This window comes from Sus scrofa, chromosome 8 (genome assembly GCF_054392235.1).
Source record: "Sus scrofa isolate SSC_HxYL_T2T_F1_AM1 chromosome 8, Sscrofa_HxYL_maternal_Yorkshire_Landrace_v2.0, whole genome shotgun sequence".
Taxonomy (NCBI): domain Eukaryota; kingdom Metazoa; phylum Chordata; class Mammalia; order Artiodactyla; family Suidae; genus Sus; species Sus scrofa.
The window spans coordinates 111,669,003-111,694,929 of record NC_139390.1 but is presented as its reverse complement, the minus strand read 5'-3'; the positions used below and the strand labels follow the sequence as shown (position 1 = coordinate 111,694,929).

At 37.4% G+C, this 25,927-nt stretch overlaps 1 protein-coding gene and 1 pseudogene across 3 annotated transcripts in view; one reads left to right on the top strand and one right to left on the bottom strand.

Annotated features, from left to right (window-relative positions):
• The window catches only part of NDST3 (N-deacetylase and N-sulfotransferase 3), a 147,048-nt gene extending 141,216 nt beyond the window's left edge, over nt 1-5,832 (top strand). For 2 of the 3 annotated variants that reach the window (XM_084973089.1, XM_005666900.4), the window contains exon 14: nt 4,838-5,832. In XM_084973089.1, the coding sequence (XP_084829215.1) occupies nt 4,838-4,957 (120 nt within the window). In that variant the 3' untranslated portion in view covers nt 4,958-5,832. The remainder of the gene's footprint in view (nt 1-4,837) is intronic. The other variant, XR_014813132.1, reaches the window with a different exon arrangement.
• Nucleotides 5,833-17,768: 11,936 nt separating this feature from the next.
• On the bottom strand, nt 17,769-19,161 carry LOC100526121 (osteoclast-stimulating factor 1 pseudogene; annotated as a pseudogene).
• Nucleotides 19,162-25,927: the final 6,766 nt, after the last annotated feature.

Here is a 25,927-nt window from a genome sequence, read left to right as displayed (position 1 = left end):
AGACCCTATTTTTTTTTTTTACTGTAATGCTTATTGCACATATATTAAAATTTATTGATATTATTTTGATTTCATAATCAGTCTAGTTAACAAACAGTTTTGATTATAAGAATGCAAGTAGAGTAACTTTGTTTAAAAAAAAATTAAACTCGAAAATTAAATTATTTAGGATTGTTTCCCCACAGTGTTTAATACATTAACTAAGAATTCTACGGTGGTCCGAAAATCCTAGCATAGCCTAAACTTCTCTGAATACTTTTTAATACCTGAAGACTTTGAGGACCTTTATTTTTTTCCTTTTAGGGCCACACCTGGAGCATGTGGAAATTCCTGGGATAGAGGTAGAATCAGAGCTGCAGCTACAGGCCTATGCCACAGCCAAAGCAACTTCAGATCCTTAACCTACTGAGGGAGGCCAGGGATCGAACCTGCATCCTCACAGATACTAAGTCGGATTCTTAACCCACTGAGCCACAGGAACTCCAAGGATCTTTTTTTTTTTTTTAACTCCAACCTGATAAAAACAAGGCCTTATCTTCACTAAACTCATAATTAAAGTCTATCTAAAACGCATTGTGGAGGTTCTTCCTACTTTTTGATAAACAGATTGCATTCTCAGGCTCCAGTTTTCTTTGGTGGATTATTAAAATATACCTTCAGAGCACTATGAAAACAATCCTTATACATTAATAAATTTTTAAGGGTGATTTCCATAGTATTTCAAGACAGCAATATAAAAACATCTCACTTGCATGTATATTAAAGCTATTTCTCTGTTCATGTATTAAAATCAAACCACTTAAGCGACACTGTAGGACATCTTTCTTAGCATTTTATTTTGTTTTACAAACATACACTGAGACATAAGATTAAATTTAGTGGTAGAGAAAGATTAAAAAAAATGTAACTTTTCAGGTTATCAGCATTTCCATATCTTTCAACAAGGTAACTGTGTAATATAATCCTAAGGTGTTTTTTCTTAGGATTGACGTCAAATGTGTGAGTTTTCCATACCAAGCAATTCTCTAGTTTTCCACAGACACCAACTAGGTATAATTTAATTTAATTCTGATACTATCTAGCCAGAGACAGCACAGGCCCCACAGTTTGAGGGCACAGTCCCACAAAACTGCCTCCCTTCAGACTTCAATAGCAAGTGGTGGGTCCCCAGGTTACCCACACTTCTGTCCAATTTGGCTACGAATCAGGGGCTCCCACAACTGCCTCCTCAGGTCATGATAATATGCTATCATGATTTATACCACCCAGGGAAACACTTTACTTCCTATTATTATAAAAGAAGAGGTATGTAGGAGCTTAGGACCTTCTCTGTCCCTGTGGAGTTTGGGGTGTACCACCCACCCAGCACATGGATGCATTTACCAACCCCGAATCTCTCCAATTCCCTTCCTTTAGGGTTTTTATGGAGGTCCCATTACTTAGGCATGGTTGATTAAATAGTTGGCCATAGGTGATTAACTCAATCCCCAGTCCCTTTTCCCTTCCCTTGGAGGTCAAAGGGCAGGGCTCAAAGTTCCAACCGTCTAATATATGTTAGGTTCCTCTAGCAACTAGCCCCAATGGGAAGCTACCTAGGGGCCGTGTAAGAGTCACTTCATTAGCATAAACTCAGAAACTCAGGTAAGGTTTAAAGGAACTTATAAATAACAAAAGACACTGTTTTCACCCTTGTCACTCAGGAAATTACAAGTGTTTTAGGAGCCCTGTGCTAGGAACCAAAGACAAAAAAACAAATGTATATTTCTTATTATATCACAATAGCATATACAGACTGGGTTTATTTGAGGGAACAGTGTGGCTTATTTTGTGCCAATAGTGCCCAGAGAGGAGGCAAGAGTATAGGACCCTTCGTGGAGATAATGGAAACACAAGTGTGTAGAACAAATTAGAGTAGGTGTACTGTCACCGCATTGCTTGCTTCTCCTCCACCTATGGAAGGAAAAAGGGACTGGGGATTGAGTTTTTTTTTTTTTTTTTTGCAGTACCCTCCCCTGCAAGTATCAACAAAACATCATAGTATGCATTTGATCCTGGAAATTAAGAATGTTGTTGGTCTGCTTGTACTCTGACTTTATTTATCAAAATATATTGTAGGAAAGGAATAAAAACTGTCGTTTTAAGTTAACTACTAAGTCTATTACCTCTCCAAATCAAAAGCATTGAATAGATTAACAATAGATCAGTAATCAACCTGAATTTATTATATGAGTGCTTTTTTGATCATATTTTATATTATAAAAGTATGTGTCATCATTATTCCCTCTAATGACTTTAATTTCACATGAGTGTGAATGAAGTAGACTCCCTTGGCATACATGAACATATATCCTACCTGTGATCTTGCCATCTAAAATGTTCCCCTTTCTGAATGATTGTCAGATCACAATGTGTTTACAAGAAATCCTGCATATCACTGAGTTCTGTCTTAGTAACTTTTGACCTGAGAATATTAGACTCTCAAATAGGTCATGTTGTGCTTTGCAGATCTCTCTCTTATCACTTTATCTTGCCAAATGAGGGAGCAGAGCAACAAGAAGAAAGAGTACTTGATGATGGGTACCAATAAACACACATCCTAAGACACAGGACAGGGTGTGGGTGCAGAGGCAGCATGGGGACAAACAGCCAGGTTGGCAAATAATGCCCAAAAGGCCAAGAATTTGAGCTATGGAGATAATCCTTAGATTCAGAAGGTACACTCCAAACTTCAGAGGGATGTGTATACATATGGATCCCAGGAGCTTCCATTCTAAAGTTAGTTAAGATGTTAGAGAATCCTTTGCCATAGGGGAAATTGGGAAGCAAGCTAGCAGGAGCTGGGAAGCCCCAGGCTGCTGTTGTTTGAAACAGGGCTTCAGTCGTAAAGAGGAACTATGCGTAGAGACTAAGGAGTACCCAGTGGGGAGGTTGGAGCACAAAAGCCCAGGGCTCATCCCTGGACCCCAGGTCTGTCTGGCAGCAAACGAGTCCCAGGGTCATCAGGCCCCCAGAGGGTGTATCTGGGAAATGTAATACGTCTCCACCTTTCTCTTGCCTGGGTTTGCCAGCTGGGCTTGTCAGTGGTTTTAGACTTAACGGCTGAAGAAGACCAAAAATGGAGAATGAGACAGACTGATGTATAAGCCACGCAAAGGTTTGGATTCACACTTTATCGCAGAGATGGCTAGAATATAGCACAAATGTTCAGTCTCATGCCAGTGATCATAATTACTGCAAAAACCACTCTGTTACATTGAAATTATCAATATAAAACAAAATGCTTTTCCGTGGCATTTAACATGGGGTACCAGATATGACATTTAAAAAGAATAGTACAAGGACAGAGTTCCCCTCATGGCGCAGTTGAAACGAATCCAACTAGGAACCATGAGGTTGCGGGTTAGATCCCTGGCCTCACTCAGTGGTTTAAGGATCTGGCATTTCTGTGGCTGTGGCGTAGGCCAGCAGCTATAGCTCCAATTAGACCCCTAGCCTGAGACCCTGCATATACCATAGGTGTGGCCTAAAAAGCAAAAAAAAAAAATTGAAAAGAAGAGTACAAGGAGTTAAAACCTTTAAAAGATTCAACTCAACTAAAAATCTCAGGTTGGTATAGAGAGACAGATACAGATGCAGAAATCCACCCTTTACAACATTCCTAACAAGGGTCATTTAAATTACACATAAACCTCAATAAATGTCAAATTACAACACAGCACTTGCCATTTCTGACAGTTTCAATTATGAAACTTTCTTTTCTTTTTTGGCTGCACCCATGGCATATGGAAGTTCTCAGACTAGGGACTGGATCCAAGCTGCAGCTAAGGCAACACCAGATCCTTTAACCTACTGTGCCAGGCAGGGATCAAACCTGCACTTCTGCAGCAACCTGAGCCACTGCAGTCAGTTCTTAACCCAACTGTGTCATGGTGGGAACTCCTAAACTATTTTTCTTTGTTAAAGGGAAGTCTACCTCCCCATAAGTCAGGAGAGTTTACAAGGCCTTCCCTTCCTTCCTTGTCTTGTTTACCCACTATATTTTTAAGGTTTACCACAGTACTGTTTTAGCTGTGAGTATATGCTTTAAAATGTATACGCCTTAAAAGAGCTCTTAAGAAAATATTACTTTCAAAATCTAAATGTAAATTAATGACTACAGAGGAGTATTTTCTTTTATAGATTTACCAAACCCACTCTTTCTTCAAAGCCAGGATGGTTTTAATAGTGCATATTAGTCACCATCAGTTGTTACCAGTATACTTCTAGCAACTCAGTCTAGTTATTTGAACATTTAATTCTGCACAATCAAGTAAACCAAATACAAAAGCCCTTCCCCTATGGAGTTCCCGTTGTGGCGCAGGGGTTAACGAATCTGACTAGGAACCATGAGGTTGCGGGTTCGTTCCCTGGCCTTGCTCAGTGGGTTAACGATCCGGCGTTGCCATGAGCTGTGGTGTAGGTCACAGACATGGCTCGGATCCCGCGTTGCTGTGGCTCTGGCGTAGGCCGGCAGCTACAGCTCCGATTAGACCCCTAGCCTGGGAACCTCCATATGCTGTGGGAGCGACCTATAAAAAGGCAAAAAGACCAAAAAAAAAAGAAGAAGAAAAAAAAAAAAAAGAACCTTCCCCTAGTACAAATAGCATAAGTGTGTGAAGTGTGGATTTTGAAGAAGAGAGTCACTGTGTTTATATTGTGCTAAAGTAGTAGTCTATGTGCTTAATATGTTTTCAAACAGTGTGGTTTACTTGACACAGATGTGAACATCATCAGAGTATATGAAATATACTTTAACAAATGAGATAAAATGTCCTTCCATCACCTCCTCCCTCCTCAGAGCAGAGCGTTCCTATCCAGCTACTACCGGGACCACAATGTGGAGCTCTCCAAGCTGCTGCACAGACTGGGCCAGCCCCTGCCGTCCTGGCTGAGGCAGGAGCTGCAGAAAGTGAGATAGCACTGAGAGAAAGCTCGAGAATCCATCTCCATGGAACGCTCACCTCTCCCAAACTTTCAGAAGCTACCAAAAAGCGGTTGAAAAATATACCTCTTCAAATGAGAAAACAAGAACAAGGTTCTGTCCATGTGCTGGCACTTGGATGATGCGGAAAAAAAAAGTGTCTGTTACACGCCTTGAGGCCTATGGCCTTTCTCTTAGCCCGTATCTGAGCCTGTGGGGTTAGTGGAGACTACTGTGCATTCATGTGGAAATCAATCACAACCAATATAAATATCAAACACAAACGCAGAACTGTTCCATTTCGTAGTCATATTTACACTTTTATATATCAACTAAAATTGTGTCTCTGTAGATTTTTAGACCACTGTTTGCCTGTACAATGATTTCTTATTCTTTGATTCTATCAAGTGTCCTACAAAACAAGAAGCAAAGTAAACATCGCAATGTAGCATAAAATGCCAAAGGCCTAACACCCATGAAAAATGCTTGCCAAAATATAAGTCCACTGATGTATTTAAAAAGGATTATAAATTAAAATTTGTGGGAGTTCCCATCGTGGCGCAGTGGTTAACGAATCCGACTAGGAACCATGAGGTTGCGGGTTCGGTCCCTGCCCTTGCTCAGTGGGTTAACGATCCGGCGTTGCTGTGAGCTGTGGTGTAGGTTGCAGACGCGGCTCGGATCCCGCGTTGCTGTGGCTCTGGCGTAGGCCGGTGGCTACAGCTCCGATTCGACCCCTAGCCTGGGAACCCCCATATGCCGCGGAAGCGGCCCAAGAAATAGCAACAACAACAACAACAACAAAAAAGACAAAAAGACAAAAAAAAAAAAAAAAAAAAAAAACAAAAAAAATAAAAAAATAAAAAAATAAATTAAAATTTGTGCTAGATCAGAGAGTGGGAAAGCTATCTATGAGCTTTTCTGCATCAAAAATTGTTATAGCAAAAAAAAAAAGTGATCTCTCATAACATAGTCTAGTGCATTTATGTAAAATAACTAACTTCTCTATCATAATTGTTATTCTGAAAGATAGGTTTTAAATTCACTGGATGGGAAAGAGAAACACAATGAGTATACCAAAACAGTAAATAACAATGTAAAGTGTACTGGCCGAATCCTCTAAAAGGGAGAAACTGTAGAGGTTTGAAGATATATTGGCAAACTACGTCGCTTTTCTGTGAACTGAAGATCACTGCCTCAGTGGTTCTATAGAAATGCTTGCCTAGAATCTGAGGGATGTGTCATCTACAGAAACTGATTGACTTTTACGTGTAAATAAAATTGTTTTTAATGTTCCCTAGAACAAAACATATTAAATGAAAGTAAGGACAGTTTCTCTAGATGATGTTAGATTATTTACTTGTCAATTATAGAAAAGCTACATTTTTTCAGATAATTCAAAATGAAATTCTGTAACTTAGAGATCTATTACAAAAAACAAATTAATATATGATTTTTAATATGGTATTTGCAATGATACAAGGCAGGAAAAGATAAGCAAAGATGAGTCCCATTTTTTTAGAATATCTCATACACAATTCTCACAGAAGACAATAGGACGTAGTCCAATTTATGACTTATCTACTAAATTAAATGGAAGAAGTGAAAAAATGAGCTAGGCATGGTTCTTACAATATATTTACACTTAAATTTTTAATTATTGTGATTAGTAAAGTATTCAAAAAATGAATGTCATACTTATTTTCTTGTGCTTACATTTATTTAATTTTTAAATATACTGTACATGTAAAAAGTTTAAGTAATAAATAAATTCCCTGCTATGATTACATAAGCTTTTATGCAATGTTATCAAAAGTATGATTAGAAAAAAAAAGTATGCCCTAATTTTTTCATTGCCATTATAATGTGTGAAACTAAAGTCTATAAATTACTCACTAAATAAAAAACAAATTTTGAGATACTTCCACTTACTATAATTTTTTAAACTGCATTATAATTATTAATAAAATTGTTTAAGTTTTATGTACCCAAATGCTATACTAATTTTTAAAGAAACAAGCTGTTGGCAGAAAGACCTGGAGAAAGAACCAGGTTTTAAGATCCCTGACAGTAAAAGCAAAGTCAAAGCATTTGGACAAATGTGTTAATCTCAGTGCTCATGCTTACAGCTAACGTTTTTGAAACAGCATGTTCCCAACATGGTAGAAAAAGGAATATAGTCTTTAATCTCCACTAATTTAAGAAAACTGGCTTAAGGTCAAACATAGGGAGAATAGGCCCTTACAGTTGCATACAGTATAATGTTTTCATTTTGATAACATTTCTACTGATTTAAAAAAAGAAAAGAAAAGAAAAGAAAAACTGATACATAGATCTTTCAAGGATGAGATGTGCATTTCAACTTCAAAACAAAGCTGCAATTGGTATAATTTTGTCTGGGTAAATTGTGTCAACTAAACAGCACACTCTTAAAATAAAATAAAATTAAAATAAATGGCTCACTCTTTAAGAAACGTTTAAAAAAAAACACACTGGATGCTTGTGTAATAAAAAGAAAAAAGAAGAAATCATACCAAAATGTACTCATTCATAGTACAGATATTATGCTACTAAGAACAGCAAACCTTTGAAAGGAATTTTGACCACTCATTGTATCTGGGAGGCACCTCAAACTCTAGAGGACCTGAATATTTTCTGTATACTCCAGCTGGTTATTATGCTTTTCTGAAAGTGACATAAATACACATGAGAAAAGAATGAGAGATAATGTGATTTTAAACTAGCTTTGTACAGAATTCCTTTTTCATTGCTTCAAATATGAAACTTCCTCAGGAAGAAATGAAATGGTTATTTCAGTATTTATAGCTATAATATTCTTGTCATTCACATTGAATGAAAATTAATGGAAACGTTTTTTTCTCTGAGTTTTTTAAAATAAAAAACCTGGATATAATTCTGATAGTAGCATGGTACCTCATATGTACAACAATAAACTGTGATAAGAAAATGAAGAGTTTGGGCCTGGTGATTTGGGGTAATGAGTAGGCATTTGATTGTGTTTGCCTGGAGTGGGGCTTGTCGTAGAATATAGATACCACTAACACGATTCAAAGTGGAGAGACGCATAGAAAATGTGCCAATTGCAAATAAGTAAGCTTCTTTTCAATAATACAATTTTTAACAGATCTTCTAATCGATGTTTATAAGCTTTTTTTCTTAGTCCTAATAGATATAAAGCAGTTTCTAGGGTCACTCGTGAGACCAGAGAATAGAGAAAAACATAGATATTACGTAACAGACTTGAGAACCTGAATAATTACCGCATTTCTCACTCCCAGTGCTCCACTCTGCTCCCCACAAATCCACTCCTCTCTTTTGAGCTTTAAAAGGTGTGAGCTACTCTCTCTTTGGGAATTGGTATATACACACTACTATATACAAAACTGATAAGGAACCAGAACCTACAGTAAAGCACAGGGAAACCTACCCAAGACTCTGTGAGAGCTTATATGGGAAAAGAATCTGAAAAGAAATAGATATGTGTATATGTATAATTGATTCACTTTGCTGTACACCTGAAACAAACACAACATTGTAAGGCAGCTATATTCCAATAAATGGTTTTTTAAAATAAACAAAAACAAACAAAAATCTAGCAAAACAACTATCTCTGCAAAAAAAAGGGAGGAGGGGCAGAGGATTAGATATTTATCAACATTTTCCACAAACTTCCTTTTCTCTATTCCAGTCCCTTTCTTTTCTAAACATCAGATTTTCTCATGTTGCAACCCACCAACTGGGCCTCATAGAATTATCCCTCCCACACACAGCTCCCCAATCTACAATTCATCTGACTCCCAATAATTCTACCTAAAATATGCCATCCTTTGTTCTATCTATTCCAGAACCAACTGGTAGGTGGTTAATAAACCAATCCCATCAATGTGAGTGGCTTATAATATCTTATGACATTATACTTTTCAGAGATATCAGCACTGTATTTTCCAGGAGTTGTGTTTTAGCCTAAAGGCTCATGAAGGGGGGAGGCACTAAATAGTTCAAATATTTTAAAATAAAGAGACTTCTCTCTTTTTTTTTTTTTTTTTGGCTGTGCCCATGGCATGCAAAAGTTCCCAGGCCAGGACTCCTAAGGCACAGCAGTGATAATGCTGGGTCCTTAACCATAAGGCTACCAGGGAAGTCCCAAGATATCTCTATTTTCAAATCATACTCTATAGCTGAATTCTATTCTGCCAAAATGGACTCTGTTTGGTTACCCTCTATAACATAGCTGCTACCTTCTTGCTGCCCACCCCACCCCATGCACACACACCCAGCTCCAAATAGTTGGCAGTCGTGGAAAGAGCCATGAATACTTGTGGCGGATGATCCTTAAGAAATTATTTGTGTTGGCTTGAAATGTTTACCTTTTCTCCACTTAACTTTACCTAGAAGCAAATTAAATTTCCTTGGGTCAAGCCATGAATTTTAGCTTTAAGGCTGAAAGCTAAAGACACAGTGTGGTATTCATTCCATTCCCAAGAAAATCTAGAATATGCTTTGAGTCAGCCTCTCACCTGTGGCCAAGGGTACCTCATAGAATTTGAGGGCCACTTTACTCCATCCAGTGAGACTACTAGTTCTTGTTCTTTTTTTGTCCTCAACTTGTTGTCTATTCAGTTCTCTACATATTTAGTGCTCTTAACAAAAATTCACCAAGAATTTATTCACTTATTTATTAGTAAACGAAATTTATTTTTTAACCTCCCCTTCCACTTTCTTCCATTAATCCTGTAACTGTACTAACCATTGAGTTTCTATCATTTCTCAAGTCTATTCCCAAAAGTTATATATACAAAGATTAATAAATCACAAAAATTGCAGCCGGCTATATTTTCACCATATCCTTTTTAGAGAAAGAGGAATCATGAAAAGTGTCAATAAGTGTTTAAGACAGACATTCATTTACCAGATTCAGGTCAAGTATTTTATTCGCCTAGCAATCCTTTTCACGGAAGTCAAAGCAAATTTCACAAATTAAATACTCACAGCATAAAGTCTCCAAGATATTGTTAGGAAGAATGTATTTACCCACGTTTTATCATGCAGAAAACTGAATTAAACTGAATAAAATGTGAAACATCTCCAAAGTGCACAGGATCTGTGACAAATCTTACATAAAACTGTCTATAACAAGCTGTTTCTTGGTTATGAGGGAATTAATTAAGTGCAGGAAATGCCTGCTGTCTGCATTTCTGCTGCCAAAATGTTCTATTTCAAATCAATAACTGAAATGGAAACCAGATCTTGCTCTTAAATATTATGCATAATTTATACAGTTGGTCTTATTTTCTCTATTTGGTAAATAGTATCCTGAATCTGAATTTCCTTTCAGTTTCAATGACTTTAAACAGAAATGCAAGCTCAAAATGCTATATACTCTTAGGGCTGTGGTGTTACCTTTTCAGAACCTAACATATTTTTCAAAGCAAAAAAAAAAAAAAAAAACTTTTAAAAGCCCATGAAACATAATACTAACAAAAAATAGGGTTTGTTTCACGTACAAATGAATTAAAGAACAAACTTATAAAGATTCTAATTTTAAAAACAATAAAATCTATGAAAATGTAATGTTGATACATTCTCATTCTCATCTATAATCAAGTTGAGAAAACCATGTTGTTTTCATACTCAACGTCCTAAGTACAATTGGAATAACAAATAGGATAGGATGATATCCGTTCTTAACCAAATAACACTGGGTAAGTCACTTTTCCTTTTGGGACCTCAATTTCCTCCTCTGTCAATGGCAGATGTCAAATGTGTCACTGGCACCAACTTTCCCTGTGCTCTTTTATCACCAGTTACTGAAACATGTGACTCTCCCTGTCTCTCACACGTTCTGCCATAGGGCAGGAGCCATGAATTATCTAGGTGGTAAAGCTGGAGGCAGAAACTGGGCCTGAAGAGTTCAATGCCTCCTCCCTCTCTTCTCTTTGGAGAACACTCTGGTCTGCTTTTGGTCTGCAGTAACAAGTTCAGCAGAAATCTATGTCTAAGCACAACATGTAAAGCCACAAACATAACAGAAAAAGCAGAAACAAAAATAAAAATATAAATTAAAAAATATAAATTAAAAAATATAACTAAAAAGTTAGGAAGATGAGCAAGAGTATAAATGAAGAACAGTGATCTAAATAAGCCAAATGTCTCATGTGGGAGCCTACAAATGCTGCTTAAAGTTGATGAACCAAGGAATTAAGGTAAGTGATAGTTGGAATTCGAGAGGTAATCAATACTTGTGTCTGACACTAGGAATTTAACAGCAGATTATTATTTAAATACTTTCTCTGATGAGACTGGTGGTGATATTAACAAATATATATATATATATATATATACACACACACACATATATATATACACACACACACACATATATATATATACATATATATATATATATTTTTTTTTTTTCTTTTGGCTGAGCCTGAACCATGTGAAAGTTCCTGGGCCAGAGATAAAACTTGTGCCACAGCAATGGCCCAAGCCCCAGCACTGACAATACCACCTCCTTAACCCACCAGGCCACTAGAGAACTCCCACAAATATGATTTTCTAATATTATATTGAAATATATTAATATTTGGAAGATCTGCACAACTCAGTAAACCAGTATTTTCTAAATGACCAATGCATGAGACCACAAAAACATTATATATGGTATAACAATTATAATTATAAAAGACCCATTCTTAGGGCAAGATAAACTAAGAGTTATTAAATGTATCAGAGTGTGAACAGCTCATAATCAGATTCTACATTACAAATAATCTTTAAGAAAATAGCACTTGTCAAGTTTTAGCTTAATAATCAAAGAAAAACATCCACAGTTACCTGAAAGGCAATAAATACACATTTCCCTCTCCTAAATACATATTTGGGTGAGCTTAGATTTCTTCATACACTTCAGCAAAAATAATATTTCAAAACAGATTGAATTGCAAAATTAAATATCAGAATCCAGCTATCTTCCAGTAAGCCAAACATTAAAGAGATGTGCAAAAATGCAACACAATGCCATTATCTTCACTAATGTTTTTGTTTGTTTTGGAAAAAAAGTAACTTTTTTCATTAGAACTGTGATTTTATTATGTGTTTGCTCTGGTTGCTTTTAAACAATTAATATTTTTTAGTTCTTCAGTTTATATTTCCAATAGAGTAAGTATTGAGAGATATAACCCTTATAAACAAAAGCCATTTGAGGGTCTCAATCATTTTTTAAGACATAAAGGGATCCTCAGACCAAAAAGTGTAAGAACCTCTGCATAGGCTCGAAAATAATTTAGTAATCTTGAAAGTAATTTAGTAAATTAAAGTAAAGCTAACACCATAAATAACAGACTAGAAAGAAAACAGAGAGCCAAATCCACATCACCCCAGACCAGAAGTTCCCGGCCTGGAGATGAAGGAATACTGCAAACAGAGAAGAGGGGTAAACACAGGTATGAGTTTCTTCTCCTCCCACCCTTCTTCCTTGTCACCAAAGTGAGTCCTAAAAATCAAAGGATGGGAGATTTTTAAGACTGAGGACCCAAGAGTAGAGAAACTGTGTCCTACTTTACAGCTAAAAGTCTGCCAAGAAGAAACCTCCTCTGTGTCCTCTGCCTCCCTATGGTACGGGAGCAAACTAGTAAAACCAGGACATGGTGTTTTAGGCATTTCTGATGGCACAGGCTTCACAGTGGCGCTGGAGAACTCATAAAAATCCCCATTTTCCACAGAACCTGCAGAATACACTCAGAATAGGTCTTTTCAGATCCAAAGTGACCGAGCAGCTAGGACCAGGACACCTACTGACCTGCACAGATGGTGACTCCAGGGCATAGGAAGAGCCCAGACTATGGAGGCCAAAGGCCACTTACCAGAGACTGAACTTGAGATTCATCCACTGCTAAGAGAGGACAGATGATGGCTAAGGCCGAAGTGTCACCCTCTCATCTCATGTCCAAGGCTACCTTGGGAAGAAAGAGAAAGACGAATCCTGAATTTGACTGGGTTTTTCTAAAATAGAATTGAAAATCCCTAAAGTGATGAACTATGTCTTAAATGGAGACAGTTATTGAAAACTAAAGAAAGTTACACTTCTGCACAAGTTGTGGATTATGGAATTTATACCCACTGTATAAGCATTATATCCCAGATTCCCTTAGCTACAATGGAGACACAGAAAAAGAGCCAAGAGCCAGGTCAAGAGTATGGACAGGTGGACAGGCAGCCTCAGGTCAGAAGAGTCGAGGGGGCGGGGGTGGGGGGGGGTGGTGATTTACTAGGTGTGAGTCTGCAAATGGAGCACGGAGGCAGATTTTCATCTTCCTGCAAAAGAAATCTGTTTCATCCTTAAGTGGATATACTCTAAGAGTCATGCCTTTGTATAACATTGCCTTGAATGAGGACTAAACCTGTAACTATGTTAGGATGGTCACTCTCTTGATTAGCACACCCCACTTTCAATCTGTCAAGAAATCCCACTGGCTCTATTTTCTCATGTGATCTGATGTCTATTGCCTTTGAGTCTCAGTTCCTCTCCCCCCACCACCACCCTCCACCCTCGCTCTCATTCTGCAGCAGCTGCACTGGCTTCCTTGCTGACAGTCCCTCAAAGCTCCGCATGCCTAACTCCTGCAATTCATTTGCATGTCTGCCCAAATATATTTTTTAGAAGGCCAACAACCTTATATAAATTTTCTCCCTCCCTGGCTCTCCTGATTCCCAGTACCCTGACCTAATTTTTGTTTTGCCATAGCATCTATAATCTTATGATATAATTTACTGATTACTTTTGTTGTTGTCTCCTATTGTAATAAGCTTCATGAAGGCAAGTGTATTTCCTTTTTTTCATCATTTACATGTCTAGTCTCTGGCATGCAATAGGTGTTCAGCAAATACTTGTGAATTAATTAATTTAGCAATAAATAAGGGGAAGAAAAAAAGGCAAAAGGGATTTCCTGTCGTGGCTCAGCAGTTAATGAACCCTACTAGCATCCATTAGGACATGGATTCAATACCTGGCCTTGTTCAGTGGGTTAAAGGATCCAGCGTTGTCATGAGATGTGGTGTAGGCTGCAAATGCAGCTTGGATACCGCATTGCTGTGGCTCTGGTATAGGCCAGCAGCTACAGCTCCAATTGGGCCCCTAGACTGGAAATCTCCATGTGCTGCAGGTGTGGCCCTAAAAAGACAAAAAAAAAAAAAAAAGTCAAAGGATGACAGTTTTAATGTGACACATCTTCTTACATTTAAATGTTAGAAAAAAGTATAATTTTTTTACAAATCAGTACATTTGATAAACAAAGATATATATTTCCCCAATTATGCAGACTTAAAATACTATGTCTTTCTCCTAAATAACAGGAAACAAATTCACACATAAAGTAATAATGAATTTCTAATAAAGAATTAAAATTGGAAAAATAAGTTTTAAATGTAAGACCAAAAAAATTTCTAGACTTTTAAGTGGTGCCTTCTACTTACCAAACTACACGTATTAATTACCCTAACAACAATGCTAAAAAAGAGGTCACTGCTCAAAGAAACAGGTATGGGAAAGACAGATAATTTTCCCAAAGTCACACAGAAGCAAAGTCAAAAATGTGAGATTTGAGCCCAGATTTATATTTATTTTATACCTAGTATCACTCTTCCTCTTTACAACACACACCAATTAAGAATGTAGACCTGAGCCAGACTACATTCAAATCCCAAACCTAAACTTAGGCTAATCATATCATTTCTCTATCCCTCAATACACTCATCTGTAAAATGGAGATAATAGTACATTCTCACATTTTTGTTGTAACAATAAAATGAGTTAGCATATATTTGCTCAATAAATATTAGCTATTACCATTAATATCTGTATTATAACTGTTCTTTTCAGAACCCCATTTGTAAAATGCTCATTTACTGTTCTTTTCAGAACCCCATTTGTAAAATGCTCATTTTACATTTCCCTCTTTGGACCTTCTCAGTCATTACTGCTCAGTGTGCTAAAAAATGATGAGTATTCCATCAATGGAATATTACTCAGCCATAAAAAAGAATGAAATAATGTCATGTGCATCAACATGAATGGACCTAGAGATTATTATACTAAGTTAAGTTAGACAGTGAAGGACAAACATCATATGCTATAATTTATATGTGGAATCTAAAAAAAGATACAAATGAACTTATTTGCGGAAGAGAAAAAGACTCACAAACTTTGAAAAACTATGATTACTGAAGGACATGGTTGGGGAGGGATGGACTGGGGGTTTGGGTTTGGCATAGGCACACTGAGGTATATGAAATGATTGATCAGTGGGGACCTTCTGTATAGCAAAGGAAACTCTACCCAATTTTTTGTGATAATCTATGTGGGAAAAGAATCTGAAAAAGAATAGATGTGCATACACGTATAACTGAATCACTTTGTTGTACATCAGAAATGATCACAATATTGTAAATCCATACTTCAACAAAACTTTTAAAAATTAAAAAAAAAAGAATGATGAATATTCCAAAATTCCTAGTACTTTTATCAAATGTACAGAATTCCAGGGATATTTTTTTAGGACTCTTCTGATTTCTAAGACATACAGTCCATTTATATAAATTATCATGCAAATAAAAGGGTTTTTTACATTAAAGAAATTTGAAAGTCATTTATCTAATTCTAATTCTACTTGATTTTCTATAAATTTACTTGGATAGAATTAAGAAATAACTACTAAAACATGTCATATAGTAAATTGGAGTGTTCTCACATACCACCTGAAGTCTTTTATTTTCATTTTTAAAAAAAGGTTAAGATTTTTCTAAATTCACTTCAAGCTAAAATTTTTCAGAGAGCATAGTATAAGTCCCGTCAGTTCTTTGAGGATCAAATAGAAATTAATCAATACAATCCTTACAGTCTCATGAAGAATGTAAACCCTAATACTGAGATTCAAGACAGTGAAATCAATTTCAATTATAAATTTTAACTAATAGGGATCAGTTCCAAAATTTATCCTAAAATTTTCTCTGTAAAATGACTTCCACTATAAAACTTGGACTATATTCCCACAGAAGGGAAAAAAAAAACAAAAAAAAAACAAAAAAAACCCTTAAATTTAAACCTTTTGGCAAAGACAGGGGTAATATATGTACCAAATCAAAAAAAATTGTCATTTTTACTTTAATATGGCAATTTTAACTGGCAATTTATTTTTCCTTTGAACACAACTTTTTGCACTTTTATCATCCTAACTTCATCATTCAACACTGAGCATGTACCAAGGACCAAGTACTGCTATAGGTAAGATGAATATGATTACTCCTTGCTCTCTGGAACACTGGGCAAAAATATTTCATTTCTCCAACCAAATCACTGTCTAATTTGATACACTCCAACTTAAATACTTCAGCCAACAGTAAATGAATTAAATCTCTATTAATTAAGTATTTTAAAAATCTATACACCAAGTTCACATATAAAAAACTTTGTGGCATTTCAGTTACATTCTTAGAATCTGCATCTGGGGAAATTTGTTCCTTTTTAGTAGAATAAAAGGTTTTCAATATTCTTTATGTGTATTTATCATAAAAAACTGGAATGCAGGGTGTAGGTTGGTAAATCCATTATATATCCTGAAATTTTCATGTTATTATCCACACATTCATTTATACCACAATAATAAATGAATGCATTGAATTAAAACCTAGGGTTGAACACAGCCCTAAATAATAGGATGATAGCACCACCTAGTGGCCAATAAAAATTGGATGCTTGTCATTTTCATTCAGTTTTACATTAAGCATGTTTCTTTTCAGATATAGATTTTAATAATATTTAAAGCACTAGAGAAAATGTTTGATATTATTAAACATCCTCAAAGTATATTATAGTGTAAAAAAGAAAATCAAAGAGAATTTTACCAAATGATCATTAAATTTTCAACTTATATTAATATGTCCAGTATAAAAAGCATTATATATTTTATGAGTATTAGTTTATAAATACTATAAAACAGTAATAACAGCTTTTATTTTAATGGATTATATTGCTATATTATCTATTAAATAATTTTCTCTTGCATAAAGGCATGCAAGCCAAAAAAATATTTTTAATGTTTTATTAGAAATGTATCTTTTCAATGATGGTTGTGTTGACTTTAATCAAAGCAGATATAGAAGGCTGAATAGAAATTTGGCTACTGTGATTCTTATGTGCTAATAATACAAAATATAATTTAAAAAATCAAACCAGGGAGTTTCTGTTGCCGTGCAGTGGGTCAAGGATCTGACTGCAGCAGCTGGAACCCCAGCCCGATCCAGTGGGTCAAGGATCCAGCATGGCTGCAACTATGACATAGGTCATGGCTGCAGCTCAGACCCAGTCCCTGGCCCAGGAGCCCCCATATGCTACAGGTACAGTAAAAAAAATAGAAAGAAAATGAAATCAAATCAGCCTTTACATAAATGTAAATATAAAAGGCTTTGTTTACTTACCAGCAAAGAGTGATACCATAAGACAGACAAAAGAAAGTCTTTTAAAGTGTTTATTTTTGTCACAATAGCTGGTGATTTTCTATTAAGTTTTTTTGGTTTATTATTATATATGCATTCTCCTTTGAAAAATCCATTCAAAATATCTTAATCCTTGAAGAACTCAAAAAAATTTTTAAGAAAAAAATTCTTAAAATTCCTTTAAGCTTGATAAATAGAAATAATCCTTTTTTATTCTACTCAGAACAAAAATATACTTTATACAGCAGCACTTACTGGCAAACTGAGGTGAAGACTATTCATTTACATGTTTTACTCAAACACAGTGCAACATTGCCATGTTCATATATACTTTTTTATATATAATTACATATATTCTCCTGGCAAAGACAAGGTTTTGGAATGCCAAAAGCAACAGAAGTTTTAGCTCATAAAGCTCTGGAAAGAAATTAACTGAGTCTTCATCATCAAGACAGTCCTCGGTGTTGCTTAATGTTCAAAATGCATGTGTTCCCTGTTTCTTTTTCAGGAGAGATGCACAGGCAGCATTAGTAGCCATGTCCAGGGTCAGTTTCTTCTCATTGTTTCTTAAATCTGTTCCAGCACCTTTTTGCCAGAAGCAACTAGACAGTATCTGCATAACCCTTCAAAGCAGCAGCATGCAAAGCTGAGTCTACCAACTTGTTCCATTGGTTCAGTTAAATGTTTGGTTGAGTAAATAGCATTTCCACTATATCTTTGTGACCCCCATGACAAGCCCAGTACAAGCAAAGTACAAGGCTTTGTCCAAGCTGGTAACATGGACTTAGTCATCCAAACACCCTCTCAACCAGCTCAGGTTGCCTCTTCTGCAGCTTCATGCAATGGATTATCAATGGATTCCACCTGCTCAGCCACATAGTTGCTTGGGATGAGTCCAGTCCTGCCTTTGGAGGTGCCTTTCCACCAACTGGTATCACTCGTATCAGTAATATAGATAATATCACCTTCTTCACAGTTCAATTCATTTTGAGTTCTGGGTTCAAATTGTACAAAGAGCTCTCAACACTCTAACTTGCCCTGGTTTGCCAGTTTAAGTTATGGCCTCAACATCTCTTCCCGGATTGGCTGATCCTAAAGACCATGCGTGAAAAGCCAAAATAATGCACCTCCAGCCCTCACTCTGGCACCCCAAAGTTTCTTTTTGTCTGTTTGCAGTGGTGTGCCTTTAAGGACCTATGTCCACTCTTGGCAGCCAGACATGAGCTGAGGCAGACAGAGCTGCTTGGTTCAGTGACCCACCCTGAACTACCCCTCCAAAAAATATTCTTAAAGTCCTTATTAGTGAATAAAGGTCAAAGGTCACAAGTTATCTGAGAAGGGGAGAAAGAAAAAGTCAAGTTTTTAGATGTTAAATATTTAATGAAACATGAGTGCAACATCTCACAACCAAGCCAATTCTTGAGGTGATGGAGGCAAATTGGGTATGACAGAACACTTGGCAGCTCCAGTTTGTCATGCTAAACCATAAAAGGCTCAGCATGTTGCTTGACTGACTTCCCAATAAATACATACATTACAAGATACTTCGTGAAGTCATTTACTCTAGTATCCCAGCTCCAAAATTCCTTTGACACAACATCACTTCAAAATTCATTAATCCTGCTCACATCGTCAGTGTCCCCGACTCTGTTCATTTGCTGGCATCCCTCCTCAAGTTCAAATTCCATGGCAAATCAACATAACCTCTCCTATGCATATGTTCCCTTTCCCTTTTTCACTTGCTTTACTTTCTTGGCAAATCCCAACCTTAGTTAATTCCAACTTTTTCACTTTTACACCTACACCTATGCAGCTGTGTGGTTTGGAGAAAATACACAATCATGCTAATTTTTATACAAGTGAATTTTAATTCATAACAAGAACTGAAGTGGGCCCCCAATGTGGCCCAGGAATCCCATGCATTTCCTAGTCTAGTCACACTATCTCCTAAGTATACCTTCTCCCTCCTCAACTATCCAACACACCCTCCTCATCTTCATTCTTAGTGGTTGGTCCTGCTTTCCATTATTCTGAAAAAAGAGGAAAAATTACTAGAAGAGATCATTCAGAAGTTCATGCCACCTCATCATTCACCTACCAACATTTGTACCCAGACAATCCTGCTTCAGTGGATGAGCTGCATGAAGTACCATTAGGCTAAGTCCTATTCTGTGCACAAGACCCCCCTCACAAACCTCAGAATTCACCAGTGCTCTCCTGCATAATCAGTTTTTTTAATTCCTCCTGGATCTTTCCCATCAGAATACAAACATGCTTAATGTTCTCCCATATAAAAGAAGAATCCACTCTTGATCCCACATCCCTGAGATCCTGCACCATTTCTCTTTCCCTTTATAGTATAAGTCCTCAGATGAGTCATCCAAATCCATGGTATCCATCTCCCCTTTTCCCATTCTCCCTGAAACTGTTCTTCACAAGGTCCCAAATGCCCTCCACACTGCAAACCATTAGCCATTTCTCAGCTCCCATCTTACTTGTACCATGAACAGTTGATCACTCTTATTTGGAAAACTTTCCTCTTGACTTTCAGGATGCCACCCTCCACTGGCTTTTCTCCTTACCTCACTTCTCAGTCTTCTTGGCAAGTTCCTGATATCTTCTCCTGTAGATAAATGTTGACATGCCCAAGGACTCAGTCTTGGATCCTATTTTGTATGTGTACTTTGTCCCTTGGTATTAGCATCCAATCTCATGGCTTTAAGTACCACCGTAACAGCTCACACATGTTTCTCCAGCTCAGAGCTCTCCCCAGGACTCCATACCCACATAATGAACTCCCCACTCAACAATGCTACTTGGATGTCTAAAAGACAACTCAAACATCACATGTACAAAACTATGTTCCTGAGTACTCTTCCCCAGATGCTGCTACCTCCACAGTCATCCCTGTCTTAACATATAATCTCAACAAAAAATACTAAAGCCATTTATCTCATTTTTCCCTTTCTCTTCTATCCTATACCCACTGTCATCAAATACTGTCAGCTCTACCATAAAAAATACATTAAGAATTAAATTATTTTATTTCCTCCACTGGTTCCACTAAGCCAACACCATTCTCTCTTCTGTATTATTGCATTAGCTTAACCGGTTTACCTGCTCCAACCCTATCTCCACCACTATTTTTTTTTTAATCTTTTTAAGGCTGCACTTGCAGCATATGGTATTTCCCAGGCTAGGGGTCAAATTAGAGCTGTAGCTGCCAGCCTACACCACAGCCACAGCAAAAAGGAATCTGCGGCATGTCTGTGACCTACACCACAGCTCATAGCAACGATAGATCCTTAACTCATCATTAAGGAGACCAGGGATCAAACCCAAGTCCTCATGGGTACTAGTTGGGTTTGTTACCACTGAGCCAAGATGGGAACTCCTACTCTCTAATAGAGCTTTGAGAAAGGACATGTAAATCCAAAGTCCTATCATGTCATTCCTCTACTCAGAATTTTCCAGTGGCTACCATGCTTACTCAAGGAAACAAAATAAAACCAAAAACTGCACAATGACATACAAGGTCCTACTTAGCCTTATTACCATTCTAACTGCACTTCCCACTTGCTTACCCCACTCCAGCCTGGTCTCATTTTTGTTCCTTGAATATACCAGGTACATGAGTTATTGATGGTTCAATAAGTTCGCCCCAAATTTACCTTACACACTTTCTGTAGGTCAGGAATGAAGGTTTGGCTGAGCAGGGTTCTCTGCTTCAGTGTCTCTCACAGATCTCAATCAACCACTGGAGCTTGTTCAAGATTCACTCCCAAGCTCACTTACCTGGTCATTGACAGGACCTCAGGGGCTGTTAGTCTGATTGCCTCTGTTCTTTCCTTCAGCTCCTCAGGGGCTGTTAGTCTGATTGCCTCTGTTCCTTACTGGATGTAAGCCAGAGGCCACTCTCTGTCCTTTGCCACATAGACCTCTCCAGTATAGCCGCGTACTTTATCAAAGTGAGCAGGACAAAAAGTCAAGAGAAAGAATGGAAGCAAGACACAAGTTGGAGCTTTTTATAACCTAGTCCCAGAAGTGACATCTCATTCCTCTGCCACGCCAGGGAAGGGAATTACCTGAGGGAGGGAGCAACGTGTGGTGGGGACTCTTTGGAGCCTTGTGAAAGACTGCCTACCATGCATGCTGTCATTCAGGCAGCTCTGATTACTAGAATATTCTTCTTCTAGACATCAGCACCCTCACCTTCTTCAAGTCTTTGATGTAATGTCACCTTATCAGTGAGACCTTCCCTGAACATTCTTTTTAAAATTATAATTCCCACCTCCACCAACACTTCTCATTCCCTTCCTTCATCTCTCCACAGCACTTATAGACTCTAATATACCATATAATCTACTTATGGTGGCTAGTGTTTATTTTATTAGCTTAGCTAAGCTGGTATTACATTTCCACTTCCTTCCCTGAAGAGTTCCAGGATGGCATGGGCCACAGACTGAGTCTTGGTAGGTGGAAGTGAAACAGCAGGCATGTACTTTACACAGGAAGGTTGAGTGCAGGGCACGAGGCAGGGAGGCAGATCAAGCCAGCTGTCACCTATTCTGCTGGTTCCTCTTGTGGGTATGGGGCACAGCCAGGTCCAAATCTTCTACTCCTGCCAGATCTTCTCTTCCAAATTCAGCAACTCTTGGATCTGTGGCAAAGGACAGCTCCTCCTGCAGACCACATTCATCATCCAAACTGAACACTGGGAACTAGGGAGAAACCCATGCAGATTCCAATCCGTTCTCCTGGATTCCAGTTCATCCTTACAGTTGCTGGTTTTCCTTGCTTCCTCCACTTGATGATTGATTTGAATTTCTGCAACTAGTTCTGCTCCTCTAATAGAACTCTCTCATACTCATTTATGTCTGTTTTCTGCCATTAAAATATATGCTCTCTGGGTTTAAAAAAAAAAAAAATGTCTATTTTGTTTACTGCTCTTGCCCCAGCACCTCAAAGAGTGCTTGGGACTGTAGGAACTCATATTTATTGATTAACAATTTTTAAAAAATAAGGCACCAAGAATAAATATTAGGGATGGCAAGAAATGGATGAGTCTAAAAGATGATCTAAAAATAAGCTTCCTATAAAAAATAAATAGAAACTGAAATGTGTCTTCATGGGTGGGTAGAAAGGAAATACAGTCTACACTACAGAATAGCATGAGAAAAATCGGGATGAGCATGCTAAGTGTACCTTACATTTTATGCTATCCAGGGATTAAGAATTTGACTTAACTGTGGAGAAACCATTACAGTTTCTGTAGCAAGTGACTAACATGGAGAAAATGCTATTTCAGGAAATTTAATCTTTTATGAACACACTTTATTGACTGGAAAGGGAGAATTAGAAAAGTAGAGAGACAACTCAGACGTGTTGTCTTGGATTAGTAGTATGACAATAGAGAAAAGGCAAAAGCAAATATAAAAATAATTGTAAAAAAAGTTATAACATGGCAACTGTAGAAATCATTAGTGCTGTTCATTGACATTTCTGATTCTCCTTGTTCTAAACACATAGTAGGGTTCCATTTCCCACACTTTTGGAAGTTATGTATGGCCATGCAACTTGCTTTGGTCCCAGAAATATGAAGCAATGTGATGGCTGTCACCTCAAACTGGAAACTTTTAAGAACAAGTATGTGATTCTCTACCTTCCCTTCTCCCTTCATGTTGTGCAGAATCATTACAAGTGGTGAAACCCAGGAGTTCCTGTTGTGGCTCAGGGGGTTACAAACCCAACTAGTATCCATGAGGATGCAGGTTCCATCCCTGGCCTTTCTCAGTGGATTAAGAATCCAGCGTTGCTGCGAGCTGTGGTGTAGGTCCCGGAGGTGGCTTGAATCCCAAGTTGCTGTGACTATGGTGTAGGCCAGCAATTACACCTTGGATTTGACCCCTAGCCCAGTAACTTCCACATACCGCAGGTGCAGCCCTAAAAGCAAAAAGCAAAAAAATTTAAAAATAAAAAAACAAAAAATAAAGTTAGGCACCCTGTTACCTCAACCTCAACCAATCAGAAGATTTTGCACAAGCAGATCACACACCCTGGGATAGATGCCCCTCCCTCACCTTGCCTTTAAAAATACTTTCCCAAAACCCCTTGGGGATTTCAGGGTATTCTGGGGCATGGCCCTGCTGTAAACCTTTCTCTGCTCCAATATTTCAGTTCATTTGGCCTCAATGCATCAGGCACATGAACCTGCATTCAGGAATAGGGCCATGTCTGCTGAAAAAACATTTGCTAGAGGCTTATAAATGTTTAACAGGTGAAAAAAAAAGTGTTCAGAACTGAAAAGAATATTCCAATACAGATAGGAAAGAACTCTCATCTCCTCATCTAGACACTATTATTACAATTTTCTTAGCAGTAGTATCACAGTGCTAGTATAGCGCAACTGTATGTTTAAGTTCCCAAAGTCTTTTAAGATGAAAATAATCCCACAGGCCATTTCCTGATTATATTTCCACCCACTTATTTCAACATTCATATAAGAGATGTGCAGTTATGTTAATTGTAGTTCTCTGATAATTACCATAGTTTCTATACTAAAACACTCAAAGGAAAAAGGAAATAGAGTAGGAAAAAGTACTACAACTGAAGAATGAGTAATCTGTAACAGACTGTTTCAGTTCGTGTATCAAATGCAGAATTCAAATATTATCCAGCCATCATTTTATCAGTCTAACAGCATCACCTCTCATATTACCTTTAAAAATCAACATTTACAATTTTTAATTCTTCCATCTATTACCACATTATCTTTCCTGGGAACTCATTCTAAGCCTCAAAGATTTGGCTTGAATAGAGACTAAATTCATTAGGTATGATCTCAAACCTCTCTCCCCTAATTTAGAAATACTGCCATTTCAGCCACAAATTTCACACGAACAGTAGAGAGAAACTATCACCAAACACCACTTCTTAAAATGAAAATATAGACTGCAGGGCTGACTGTTTTTATTAAACTTTATTTTAAAATAGTTTCAGATGTACAGAAAAGTTGCAAAAATGGTACAGGCATTTCCCACACACCCTTCACCCTTCATCCCCTATTGTTAATATCTTACAATATCATGAAGGTCTGTCATGACTAAGAAACCAACACTGGCACATTATTATCAAATAAATTTCATATTTAATTCAAATTTCACTAGTTTTCAATTAATGTCCTTTTTCTGCTAGAAGATTCCAGCCAAGACACCACGTTAAGTCATTATGTCTCTTCTCCTCTGGTGTGACGGTTTCACAGACTTTGTTTCTCATGATCATGACTGTTTTAAGTACAGGTTAGGGAATTTGTAGAATGTCCATCAATTTAATTTCACCTGATGTTTCTTAACATGCTTAGATGAAGTTAGGGCTTTGAAGAAGAGTAACACAGAAGGAGGTGAAGTGTTCTCATCACATCTGATCAGAGTACACACTATCAAAATGACTTATCACTGATGTCATTATTGATTACCTGACCTAGGCAGTATGTGCTGGATTTCTCTACTGTATAAGTTAGGCTTTCCCCCTCTTGCCTTACCATACATACCCTCTGAAAGCAAGTTACTCAGCATAGCCCATATGCAAAATAGTGTTGGGTGGGGAAGAGGGATTTAAAATTCCATTTCGGAGTTCCCATCAAGCTTCAGTGGTTAACAAACCTGACTAGGATCCATGAGGACACGTGTTCGATCCCAGGCCTCCCTCAGTGGGTTGAGGATCCAGCGTTGCCATGGGCTGTGGTCTAAGTTGCAGATGCGTCCCAGATCTGGCGTTGCTGTGCCTGTGGCGTACACTGGCAGCTATAGCTCCAATTCAACCCCTAGCCTGGCAGCCTCCATATGCCATGGGTGCAGTCCTAAAAAAAGGCAAAAGACAAAAATAAAATAAAATAAATTAAAAATAAAACTCCATCTCCTGGAGAGAAGTGGCTTTTGAAAATAAATATGAAACTTAACTCCTGACATAGACTACTTCAAAGCATTTGCTGATGCAATTTAGTGCCCATTTAACGCAAGTCACTCTGCTACGCACTTCAAATAAGGGATAGACACAGTCCTTCACCACAAGCAGTTTATTTAATAAAGATAACACAAGAAAAGTGATAGTTAAGAACCACAGTGTCACAAAGAGAAAGAAATCACATTCAGCTGGAGTAATGAAACAGTTCATAGAACAAGAGATATTTAAGCAAAGTAGTTAAAGCTGAGTATAATTTTGACAGATGGAAATTCAATTTCCATTTATGACAAAAACTCTCAATGAAGTGTGTATAGAGGGAACATACCTCTACATAATAGAAGCCATATATATCAATCCCATAGCTAAAATCATACAGTGAAAAGCTAAGATCAGGAACAAGACAAAGACGCCTACTCTTGCCACTTTTATTCAACATTATTGAAAGATCTGGTCAGAACAATTAGGCAAGAAAAAGAAATAAAATGTATCCAA